The following is a 12,500-nucleotide window of genomic DNA, read 5'->3' as shown; positions in this document are numbered from 1 at the left end:
AACTTCTGGAGCTACCACCTGCTCTAAGGACAGTTCGTATTCTATGGAAACTGCAATGACTTGAGGTGCCATCACCTTGTGCTGCTAACAGGCTCTGGTCATGCAGGGTAAAAGAAAGGACCAGCCCTGCTGGGAAACTGGGCAAATTTGACCTTCACGCCTTTCAGCCGAGGCGGATAAATAATGACAAAGAGGATGACGGACACAGTGCCACGTTTAAGAGGAACAGACTGGAAGGTGCCTGGTTGCTGCAGCAACAAGGCTGGGCTTTCGGGAAGATGGGTTGTTCTTTCTCTTTTCACCTGCCAATCTTCCCCCCACGTCAGCACTCTGCCGCTGCGGGAGACAAACGGTGACATTTACACTCCCACTAACAAGCTGGTTCAGTGATGGGCAGCTCTGCAGGAGAGCATCTGGTGTCACAGAGCCCGAGCACAGAGGAGGGGAGGGTCCTCTCAAGCAGATTAATTTGGGACTTTTTTTTATTATGAACATTATTAGAGCAGGAGCGCACATGGAAACATCAGACAAAGCCTCAGTGGGACATGCAGCGTTTCCTACCCTTCATGAGGGTCTGGTCCTGCAGCCTATGGAAGCAGTGAGATGCCACTCCTGCCCGGAGAACATCTCTGCACGTCCTGCTGAGAGAGGGAAGGAAAAAGATGGAAAAGAAAAAGGAGATGATCAAGAAGTCAAGCAACACCACAGGAGTAATTTCACCTCTCAGCCCGGCTCACCGTAGCAGGCTGTATCACCAGCCGTGCCGCTGCAGTGCAGTGCTCCTCAGCGCCCCGCTGAAGCTGCCTGTGTCTTTGGCTCCTTGGCAGAAACGTTATTATGGTGGCAGAGGTGAAGCTCAGGCTGCTCTGTACCTCCGGGCAGGTTTGTCCACCGCTCTGCTTCGCTATGCTTTCCTTTGCCTTCTGTATAAGACAACTTTCGGCTCACCCAAATCGTCCTAATAGTAGTGATAACAGTAATAATAATAACAATAATAATATTACTGCAAAGTAAATGCAAGAAAAATACGACAGCTCTGAAATAAATTGTATGATATAGTGGTGCAGGAAACTGCTTTGGGTCATCTCTCTCTCGCTGATTGAGTCACTGCTGGCATCAGGAGGGAAGTGGAAATGAAGAACCAGCAGCCTTTTCCAGCTGCCAGACGGCTCTGCATCGTAGCCAGCTGAGAAGGTGCCCTGCTGGACCATGACCCCCAAATTGGGGGTGGAAATACAAGAGTATCACAGCAAATGAAACTTGAAATTTGTGTATTGCCATGCCTGGCAGAGCCAAGGAAGCCAGGTTTTCTCAGGATCTGTGGCTGCAAGTCGAAGACCCACGTGGAGTCTCTGGTGCCTAGTATGGAATGTGTTGATATATTTATTTGAGTAAGAATATTAGTTGGTTATCTCTTCTCTGCAGTGTCATTCTTTTCCACAAAGCCTGGAGATCCCTGATTTCTTGGAGATCTCCACCCTTCTGTCAAATCAAGGTGAAAATATGGGCTGAAATTTATCAGTAAGACACAGTCGAATAGGCTGCTCCACCCTCCCTGTCCCCATCCTTCCTTCTGAGCACTGAGCTGCTTTTCACTACGGAACCAGGCTAAAAGGTCAAGATGTCAAGGAGGGCAGCCCACTTCTAGCATCTTTGTCACTCCCTGAAGCTGGGACAGCCCCTTCACGCTGAATTTGAAGAGGCAAAGTACCTGATGTGTTGTAACCCAGTTTTCTCAGAGCAATCACTCCGCTTTTCTAAATCTTCACTTAAAAATTCCCTACATTTTTCAGCTGGTTCTTAAAAAATAGCCAGTATTCTGCAGAGTAGAGATGGCTGAACAATTGTACAGTCAAGCCTGGGGGAAAAAAAATGCATGAAGGCACATTTTAAAAGATCAGATAAATAATCCTTCAAATATGGAAACTGCAGAAATTAAGAGGATGTTTGCAGAAACGTCTCATTCCACTGAGCACACAAGAAGCATTGCCAAAATTACAAACTGACCAGCGCATGAAGGTTGTAGAAGGAAAAAAACAAACCTGGCCACCAGCAGCGACCATCGTGTCTCCAGCGGTGCAACAGAGCAGTGATGAGCACGGAGCAAGGGACCTCTGGTTGCACTGTAGAGAAAGCGCGACCTAGAAACAGGAGCCTTGCACACAGAGCTGAGCCAAGCTTTTGCATCCTGCTGCTGCCCGGCTTATCTTAACACCCCAACTCCACCTGGTCAGCCTGCAGGAGGAGGTTTTGAGAGCTGCGCTAAGTGACAGCACAGTTAGATGTGGGGACTCAGTTTCCCACAGTGAAATGAGTCTCTGAGACTCACCTCTTCCCCAGAGAGCCGTGACGATTCACTAGGCAATTGTAAAATCAGGACGTAGCTGCTGACTGTGAGTTGTGGTCCATTAATAGCCCTATTTATTGCCAACCAAATAATTAGCTTAGACATGCATCAATGGGTCTTGATTGCATATGAAATAACGGCCGTATTACACAGAAATCAAATGAGTTACTGAGGACTGCTCAGGTGTCACCTCAACCTCTGTATTGAAGAGGAAAAAGAGAAAAAAGAAAAAAACCCAGCCATTTCGATGTGTTGCCCAGCAACAGAATTTGCGGGGGAAACAATCTAGGAATGAAGGAATGAGCATTTCCAAGAGAACGGGTTATTTCAGGCGAGACATCAGGGACAAGCAAATGTCACAGAGGCGGAGGAAGTTTTTTTTTTCCCCCTCTTTTAATCAATAATTTAAACTAGACATTTTGGGTAAAATAAGCATTTAAGTTAGCTGATTGAAAAGCGGAGATCCCAAACCTTTACAAAGAGTCACACTGCTGAAGAAATGTTTATTTTGCTGTATGAGGGAAACGTTAGATTTGCTAGACACTGACTTGAAAATGCTCTTAGAAATGTCATTTGTTCATTTAAAGAGGAAGATGGTGTAATGCCAACATTGCTATACTGTGCAGTAACCCTCCTGAAGCAATCTCATATTAATTTTGTTGTTCTCCTTCCCACGTGCCCTCCCCTCCCTCCCTTCTCCTTTCTCTTCTAGGACAAGACGAGCGCGCTGAGTCTCAGCAATGTGGCGGGGGTTTTCTATATCCTCATCGGTGGGCTCGGACTAGCCATGCTGGTTGCCTTAATCGAGTTTTGTTACAAGTCCAGAAGTGAATCAAAGCGGATGAAGGTGGCAACCCATTCCCCGGCCTTTCACACCTTCTCTCTGATCCTACCTCGGCTCCAAAGCTGCCTTCAGAGACGGATGCAGCCCAGACCATGGGTGGAAAGCCAAGACATAGGGATAATGAAGTGACTGTGTCACTCAACTTGCTAGAGAGGAATAGGAGCATCAGAGGAAGCCAAAAGAGGGTCAAGTGGGCCATAGTGGGAAGCAAGACCAGATACGTGGCATAATGCTAGTTCAAAATCCAGATATAGAGCAAAATCATAGCACAAATATCAACAGGAGCACATTGCTGTTCCTGAAAACTAACAAAAGCAGACTACGGCAATGCGTGTGCAGCACGGATGAAGTGTGCTGGGCTTGGTGTGGTACAGCCATTGCTGCAATATGAAAAAAATCCCAAAGCCAAGCAGTTAACAGCAAGATAAAACCGGGGTAGCACAGCAACGAACAGCACCCTGTTCTTCCTTTTGCTGGCCCCTGCTGGCACCGCGCTGTTTGCAGGATGGCGACAGTGGTACATGCTTAGAGTGTTATTGCCCGGGAACAGATGATGTGGGTCTCCAAATTCAGAATTTAGGTCCTTTTAGGGAGAAGTTGGCCTCTAATATCTCCTGTAATGTGTTTTTTTCTCTACCCTGTTATGGTCTTGCAGAAGCATACAAGGTACTTCCCACGACCCAGCAGATTTTTTTCGATCCTAAATTCTTGTGTGCCTAAATTTTAGAGTGTTGTGTCAAGAGTGGGTTCGATTTGAGAGCCTTGGGGATACGCATTTGCTGCATCATCTGTGGAACAGTATATTTTGACTCCGATGACAAGCAGAGGCAATCCCTTATACAGATACTGTTGTGTACAAGGGTGCAGCGGGATCTGTGCTGTGAGAGTAACACATCCCTTTTCTGCCTCATCTTGACCTCTCCCATGAGCATGAAAGTCAGCATGAGTATATGAAGTATGCAGTCAGTTTCATAAAATTCAGAGAGATATTCACTTCCCTGATCACTGAAACTTACCCAGAATAGAAAGGAAAATAAGTAATCGTTTCTTGGGGTTTTATGTCACCATTTCACAATGTTTAATGTTTTGTCAGCAAAAATAACATTTCTAATTTACTGAAAATGTGCAACAGCTCTTTTCCCATTGAGATTCAGAAAATTCTGCAGACAATCAGAGGTGCATTGAGCACAGGAATAAGATAATGTGAGCAATTAATGTCCCTGAATATAGAAAAATTACATTATAATTGCTGTCCACACTGTAAAGCTAGGTGTGTCACAAATACCCTGCAAAAAGAGTCGGAATGCAATAGCTCCAGAGCTCTAGCCGTAAGGAGATTCTGCCCTGCGGCTGGCTTCCCTGTGTTACTCGAGATGACCCACTAATTCACGTCAGTGTTAGCTTGCAGCGCTCTTGCCATGTTAAAACCAGCCACTACGGGAAGGAATCTTCGCTTCCAGTGTCAACATCTGGTCTAAGCTTGTCTCTTTGGCTGGCTTCCACCAGCAGTGGCTGTCCCACAAAGCCATTCCACAGAGCCCAGGCAAGTGCCCAGACAGATGGGCCAGATCCCCCTCTAAACCCAACCTCTGCTCTGAAAATCCCAACAGAGCCCCTGGATGAGCTGCCGATCCTGCCAGCGCAGGAGGTTGCTCCATGCCTGGCAGGGCACTAAGCTGACTGTTTCCATACAGGTGCTCTAGATTTACCTGTTCTGGATAACTTTTCTCCCGGGTATTCCAGTCCAGCAAGGGTGCTGGTGCCCTCAGAGATAGATTAAACACAAAGAAAACAAACTGACTTTGTCTTTTAGTTTAATTGTTTCAAAGAAGTGAATTTTGTAGATCTCCAAAAGCGAATGTTTTGGATGGTGTTTGGAACAGGAAGATGAGATTTGGTTTCCTGAATTAGGTTTGCGTTTCCTGGTTACCTCAGACTACGCAGTAGACAAAAACACAGGCACATGCTCAACTTCTCACATGAGGAAAGTTAAACATATGCTTGCAGTGAGTCAGAGTCCATCACCCATAACAGTACGGGAGTAGTAATGGCATATCTACGGGGGAAGTGTATTTAATACCTTTGCTCAGATCCAGGATGACTGTTCTTATGTTGTAGAGTTTGAATAGTTTTTGCATATGGCATGTATGATTTATACCCAAAAATACTGTTGAAACATTTAATTCTGAATGTAGAAGAGGTGTGAGTTAGCAGAGCAGATGCAGTAGAAGGATACGCAGAAAGTAAGAGTCTGAATGGAGACAAGGAGGGAGAGAACAGTGACAGAAAGTCAACATTGGTTTATATTGTAATTTCTCCAACATTGCTAAGGACAGGGGGAGACCCCCCCGTCTTTCCTAAAAAGGGTTTTTGTTTAATCCCACAGCAATCAATCAACGAAGCCATACGGACATCAACCCTTCCCAGGCCGGCTGCAGCAGGAGGCAGTGGAGAAAATGGACGTGTGGTCAGCCACGATTTCACCAAATCCATGCAGTCGATCCCGTGCATGAGTCACAGCACTGGCATGTCCCTGGGAGCTACAGGATTATAATTGGCCTTTTGACCCATTGCCTGGGTGAGAGCAGGGGCAGCCCAACTCCACCCCCTCCAGAGCCAAAAACAAACCCAACACCAACAAGATAAATGACGATGACAGAAGGGACAATTGGATGGATCTTCTTAAGGAAATTGAATGTTTCCCTTTTTATTTGTGAACAGATCCACTGGCAGGAGAACAGAAACAGGTCCGTACTGCAATAAGGAGAGTGTAATGGGATTTAACAGACTCGTGAACCGTCCCTGATCAAAGAACCACTGGAACACTAATGAGGACTATACCATTTTGTTTTAACTTGGTTGTTAATAAGTCTTAGTGTGTGCAATATATATATTTTTTCTTACTAATTCCTGTGGTGTCAGGGTAACATCAGCCCTTTCTCCCTTCCCTGCTCAGTCCTTCAATCTGGTTTCATTTGGGATGAAAACCATAATGTCTGAGCTACTAACAGCAAAAAACAAAATCCGATAAATGGCAAGTTGAATTCCCTGCAGGGCATCAGCATTGACCCCTTTTGTCCGTCGTGATTCTGCCTTCCGTTGTTCTGCTGTGAACAGGACTGTGGAGTTACTGCAACGAGGCAGACCAAGCTGCGAATGGCTCTCCCTGCAACAGGAAGGACTTGGTGTGAGAAGGAACCTGAACGGTAACACGAGGCTGCTTTACCAGAGGCAAAGTCATGAGTGAGCTTGGAATCCCCAGGCAACCTGAGGACAAAGCGAGAATTCTTCCAGAGACGATGAGTGGCAGTTCCAGAGAAGAACAGTGTGCCTGGAGTGGAGAGCATCGTGCGTGGCAGACTAGAGCAAATGATTGGCCTAAGATCATGGTCGGCTGCTGTTTATGAAAGAAAGAAAGAAAATGCCACATTCCCCTCACATGTGACTCTCCTGCCTAAGTTATTGGGGGCTAATAAGCAATTGTGAACCATTTCTTCATTGCTTAGCTTCTGTGTGTGCTCCCTCTTTGGTGGTCACATAAGGGAACCACCCTGAGCTGGGAATAGACCATCTCAAGACATCCAGTTCTAGACGGCTGCCTATTAACCAGAAAAACATGCTAGAAATCAGTGGGAATATCCCTGTGGTTTTGCTCTGAAACCCCTTCATGGCTGTTTTTTTCTAACTAAGAGGGACATTTTGTAGATAGTTGGCCAGAATGGCTTCCTGGCAGGAAGGAAACCAAGGAGGAGACCCTACAAGGGCTTCATTCAAGCATCCATTACATTTGACAGCATCAGGGCCGGTCAAACTCAGCCTTCCCATCAAACTGTGGCCTGTCTGGGTGCAAAGCCAACAGTAGCAGATTCCCACTCATGTATCTTTAGGGAGGGGGAAGCAGGCACAAGCCAGGAAAGCAGGTTGCTGACTCCAAACTCAGTATTGCAGAAACCCACACTGCCAGACAGGCAGCTGGGAGTCCAGCCACAGGCGTGGAGATCAAAGGAGCAAGGATGGTTTATGTTCCAGAACTGCACAAAATGTTCGTTCTGTGAATCACTGGCACGGACAGACAAATACTTCCCACCCTGGTGGGCCTGGGACACCTCCCCAGAAATGAAAGATTCTCAGGGGAGCATCTGGAGAGAGAGAAGATCTGTGGAACAGGGACCACAGTGAACCCGCTTAGCCTTGTCCCATCTCAGAGGTCTATCACTGAGGGCAAATAAAGCTCAAAGCTTCTCACAGGGCGCAGCAAATATCTTTCTGGGGACTGAGCTGCTATTGGAGCATTCGGAGCTGCTTTTTCGCGGGGTTTTTTTCCTTTTTTTTTTTTTCTGCAACATAGCAAGAGAGGAACAGGAAAAGAAGGGAGACAGGTGAAGAGAAAGTGATGTGGGAAATGACTGGCACAGGTCTATGAGCAGGATCTGTCTGTGCAGCTGCCCACACGTACAGCTGGAAGCTGCCTGAATACTGGTTTCCATTAGCGTGCCAACGTGCAGAGCAATACATTTACCACCTTCTACACCAACCTGGTCTGAAATATCTATTCCATTTACCCACTTGCCATGCATCCCTTTGGAGGGCAGCAAGTCAGAGTCGAGGCCCTAAGCTTGGACGCTGCAAGTCTTGTGCCAATGTTTTCCTCTCTCCACCACTGGAAACCCTTGTAATCTTCACCTCTCATCACTGAACATCAACTCTGTTATCAGCCACTCCAAACACCTCTTCAGCTCACTTTGTGTTGTTTGCCAGTATTTTTAATCCACTTTTCTTAATTTTAGCTTCAGTTCTATGTGAGTGCTAGCACAGTGGAGGCATTCCACAAGCTAGCCCGTTGCCATGCCCAGAGCCCTGGGTCCATCTCCTCACCCAGCTCTTGCCACGTCCCAGACCTTGTCGTGGTAGTGCACTGCCAGGCGCTATGGTGGGAGAAGGCTAACGAGACCCATCAGTGTCCCATCCTCCTCCAAAGACAGGACCACGTGGCAGCAGGTCGCAGGGAGCCCAACCAGGCAGTTGGACAGTCTCCTGAGGAGCAGCACATCTGTGCTAGGACTGGCTGCCTGGGACATGAAGATGTGAGATGGTGTTTTCAAAGGCTTCTGATCAGTGGAGGGGTTAAAAAAAATATTGATAGGACAAAAGTGTGGAAAATGTTAACTTGTAATTTGTATTTTTATTACACTTTTCTTAAAAATAGATCAATGGTAAAACTCTTAAAAACATTGACATTTTTTCTCAACAGGAGTCCATATAACAGTTTTGGCTTTCATTAAATTTTGCTCTTTGGTACCTGGATCTTTTATTTAACAGCTATATTTGTTTTAAATCCGTTTTGTTTTTTCTTTCTTTTTTTTATTCTTTTGGCAGTACTGCAAAGGATTTTGCTTTATCCAATGCAACAGTGTTTTTTCTTTTCACATTCTCTTTTTTTCAGAAGATAATTTTATTGGTAATTATTATTTACACAAAAATGAAACTATCAGCTGGAATTCTAGCACCAAGAATCCATGATCCATTTTTTATACCTGTCCATGCCACTTTGTGCCAGTGCTGGATGTGTGGAAATGAAAATTATGTTACCCCGCAGGCAATATTACCCAACCTGAATCAAACAAGATTTCCTTGATTGTTGCTGTGTCTGACTCGTGAACAGCAGCCAAATAAACTGCTTCAGGTTGAAATTGGGAATCTATCTAATATTTACCCAAGAGTCAGGAAACTAAACATTCATTGGGTTCAAAGTTAACAATTTTGCTTCCTTTGGGGTTTTATGGAAGTATTTTTTGAGGAGGACTATTAGAGGGTTGCAGCTCGTTTTTACAGAGAGAAAAGATATCGTCAGCTCAGAGATAATTCAGAACCAGCACTGGTCCAAAACTCCTCACCAGAATCAGCTTTCCTAGGAGCCACCATGCTGTTTCAGAGACTTGGATGTTTAAAATGTTTCTCACTCAGTTTTCACACGATTAATCTGCTAAATTCCTCATCCAAAAGGCTGTTGGAAGGGGAAAGACAGTAGGATTTAAAAGGCCTTGGACATTAGGCAGATGCTGGCAGCTGCTGAGGTTAACTATGATTATTGTCACGCTCTTACACAGCACTTGGTGTCAGAGATCTGGAAGGACTTCCCTTCCCTGTGTCATCGTTCCCGTTTATTGGCTGGGGAAACTGAGACACAGGACTGCCTTGGACCAGGCATCCCAGCTCACCCCACAGGACCATGGTTATAGATTCAAGGTCTCCAACATTCACAAAGGTTTTTTTACCCACTGGTAAGTTTTAAAGATAGAGTCAGCAAGGGGCAGAATTAATAGGTTTTGAAAGGGGCTGTGAACCCTCTGGTTTCAAAGTGCAAGAGAGTCCTAGTCACTGGGGCCTGAAGGAGAGGTTTCCCATGGGTAGGTTGTGCTGATCAGCCCATTTGGGTCTTCCACAATTGCTTAGGTAACCAGTACTGTACTGTGGCCTTGGATCCTGTCTCAAAACACTCCATGCTCAGTGGTTCACTCTTGGTTCCCAGTGAGGTTGCAGAAATGCACGAGAAATATTCTTTTATATCTTGGTGTAATCGTGACAAAATTCCATTCTAGTGGCAGAAGCAAATATTCCGCCAAGAGTTCAAAGCCATCATTAGCAGTTGAAGGAAAAAAACCCACCAAACCTGGAAGTGCAGCAGGTGAGGAACAGATGCATCTCTCTGTCCATTCCTTTGCTTATGGGATGATAACGCTGGCATCAGGACACAAAGCTGGGATGATCCAAAAAGATTTGGCTGGACTTATTTGTCCCTGTGCCTACCTGCCATCAAAGGAAAGGAGAATTTATTTATCTCAGCTCAGTGAAGGGACAGGGCAGGGGCACATCAGGGTTTGCTGTGCCAGCGGGTACCACTAACCTGTTCTGCTCCAGCAACTCAGCCACGCATCTCCATGAAACGTTTTGGGAGGCATGGGGAAGTTTTCACTGTGAACGTGGGCTTGTGCTCAGTTTTCGATGACATGGTCAGTCATCCAAGTCTCACACGTGGCTCTGGGACCCCAGGAAAATATATTTGTGCAAATTTCTAACTCACATGTCAGTTCACCATGGAGGCACATGTCAGAGCTTAGGTGACCTACCACACTGGTGTGTGGTACCCTCAGGACACTGCTGGTACTCCTCTACTGCTGTGGCATGGGAAATAACAACACAGACTGGGGCTTAGCTAGCGGAGGTTGCTCTGAAGCACCACCTTGGAGACCGGAGAAGACAGGTTCAGGCCCTTTCCCTCAGCAAAGGTACCAGATTAACCCCAAATACATTTTAGAGGCCTCTGATGGCTCATGAGGCTGCTGACCTCTCTTACACACAGATTCCCCAGTTACCTTCACGTTACCTGTGGGCACAAATCAATTTGTCAGCCACCAGTGCTGGTTTTGTCTTGGCAGCACGTTGCTGGCTGAAGCCCCTGTGCTTGCATCTTTGCTACCTATTTTATTAACTAATTGATGGAAATACAGGGGTGTCACTGTGCCATCCACAGCTGCCCACCAGCCTACGGAGGGGCAGACTTTTGTGGCAAAATCCACATGCAATCCCCAGCTCAAAAGATGCCAGTCAGTGACAGAGAAAACTGCTTGGACTGCACATTGCTCCAGCTTCATTAGGAAGATGACAGCCCTCCCAGCTTCCTTCTTACACAGAGCTGCTCTGTCCTTTTCCAGGCACTTGGTCCTGATGGTTTGAGTGTATGAGAGGGATGAAATTAGTGTGCAAGGACTTGGAAAATATTCTCCTAGGCATGGAGGACTAGCTCAAGACTGATCTCTCCATCAAAATTCTGACCGTTCCCACTCAGATTCTCCACTCAGCTCTGACCTGCAGCATCACCTCCCACTTCCCTTCAGTCCATTCCCATCTCTCCTGTACATCCGTCCCACCCTCAGCACTGCCAGCTACTCCTCTCCAGGACCTGGAATAGGTTCTGGTTATGTACATGGTTGTTGTCTTATTGCAGATAAGTCTGTATCACCTTATAGCTTTAAAAGGCAAATGGACACATCTTCCTTTGGAACGCTGGCGGAGATGTGAATCCAGCTCCTCTGTGGGCAGAAGTGATCCCGTAACCCATCACACTGTACTCGGGCAGAAGGGAGCCTTTCTGCAGATGGGGTGTTACATGGAGCCACAATCTTACACAGTGCTAAATTGCCTGGCTGTTCCCAAAGCACTTTGACTAATCTCCCTTTTGCTGGTGTGCACTTATCCCAAGGTGGCATCTCTGTCTGGCTGCCAGGAGGTGCACCCTGTCAGGGATGGAGAGAGACATCTCTGCCAAGCTGATACCCAAGTGAACTCCCCCGCTGAATATGTGCAAGGGGAGGCCTGTCTCTAGAGCTGAGAAGCACAGTAATCCTCACCCCCAGAAGCGATGCTGAGAAGTGGAATTAGCCATCCCTTTCTCATGCACTGATTATATGGTATACAGGCACATACACATGTACACATGGATATTAAGAGATGCCTTTGACAGCCCAAATTAGCTGCCAAGGTACCTTTTCATTCCTAAGGATCAATATGGTATAATGTAACAGTCACAAAGCACGTTCATTACTCTGCAGGGCTGGTTTAACGTGCTCTCTGGATCCCTTTGGCAGTAATTCCTCCTCTGTTCGAGCTGGCATCAAAATTAATGGCATGTCGTGTTCTATAAGTCCTGACTTCTTAGATGAAAGGTACATGGTGTTGTTCGCATCAGTATTACAGTGTAATAAATCAATGCTTTCCCATTGGAAGGATTTCAGACGATTTTACAGCTTGCTCTCAGGAACTCAAAAGACAACCTGTCTGCCAGGCCATGGGCTGATAAAAAACAACATTTCATTGCAGTATTGTTACCTGCTTCATGTGGGGTGCTGGAACCAGGGCAGCAATGCCAAAGCTTCATCAGCCCCCATCGCACAAGGTGGTGTGGAGCTCAAGGGAGCGTATTCCCCGTGCTGGGCGGTTACGGGCAAAGCTGAGAGAGCCTGGGAGGGGAGCGCAGCCTGATCTCCCTTGACCAAATAGAAGCAGAGGCAAAAGTAGACTTTGTCTTCTGATTGTCAGACCCTAGCACAAACTGCTGCAAAGCAGCAGGAAAGGGGTAGAGGAGTGAAGATGGAGCATGCCAGGACAGAGCACCCAGCAACACTGCCTGAAAGGTGCCCACAGAATTATTTTCCCAGTTGCTGCCCAGAGTGCAGTTCACTTATTTAACGACATCTTTACCAAGTAAAACTTAAATTCCCCAGCTCCCAGGAGCATTTGTGCAAGATCGGA

The 12,500-nt window shown here is 46.4% G+C and overlaps 1 protein-coding gene across 3 annotated transcripts in view; it reads left to right on the top strand.

Moving 5' to 3' along the window:
- Window positions 1-6,088, top strand: part of GRIA1 (glutamate receptor, ionotropic, AMPA 1) — a 119,724-nt gene extending 113,636 nt beyond the window's left edge. For 2 of the 3 annotated variants that reach the window (XM_010131015.1, XM_010131017.1), the window contains 2 exons: window positions 3,060-3,194; window positions 5,557-5,745. In XM_010131015.1, the coding sequence (XP_010129317.1) occupies window positions 3,060-3,194; window positions 5,557-5,745 (324 nt within the window). Of the gene's footprint in view, window positions 1-3,059; window positions 3,195-5,556 lie in introns of all 3 variants that reach the window. The other variant, XM_010131016.1, reaches the window with a different exon arrangement.
- Window positions 6,089-12,500: the final 6,412 nt, after the last annotated feature.

The sequence above is a fragment of the Buceros rhinoceros genome, unplaced genomic scaffold (assembly GCF_000710305.1).
Source record: "Buceros rhinoceros silvestris isolate BGI_N320 unplaced genomic scaffold, ASM71030v1 scaffold6092, whole genome shotgun sequence".
Classification (NCBI taxonomy): Eukaryota; Metazoa; Chordata; class Aves; order Bucerotiformes; family Bucerotidae; genus Buceros; species Buceros rhinoceros.
The sequence above is the reverse complement of the archived record's forward strand: the minus strand, read 5'-3'. Positions and strand labels throughout refer to the sequence as shown.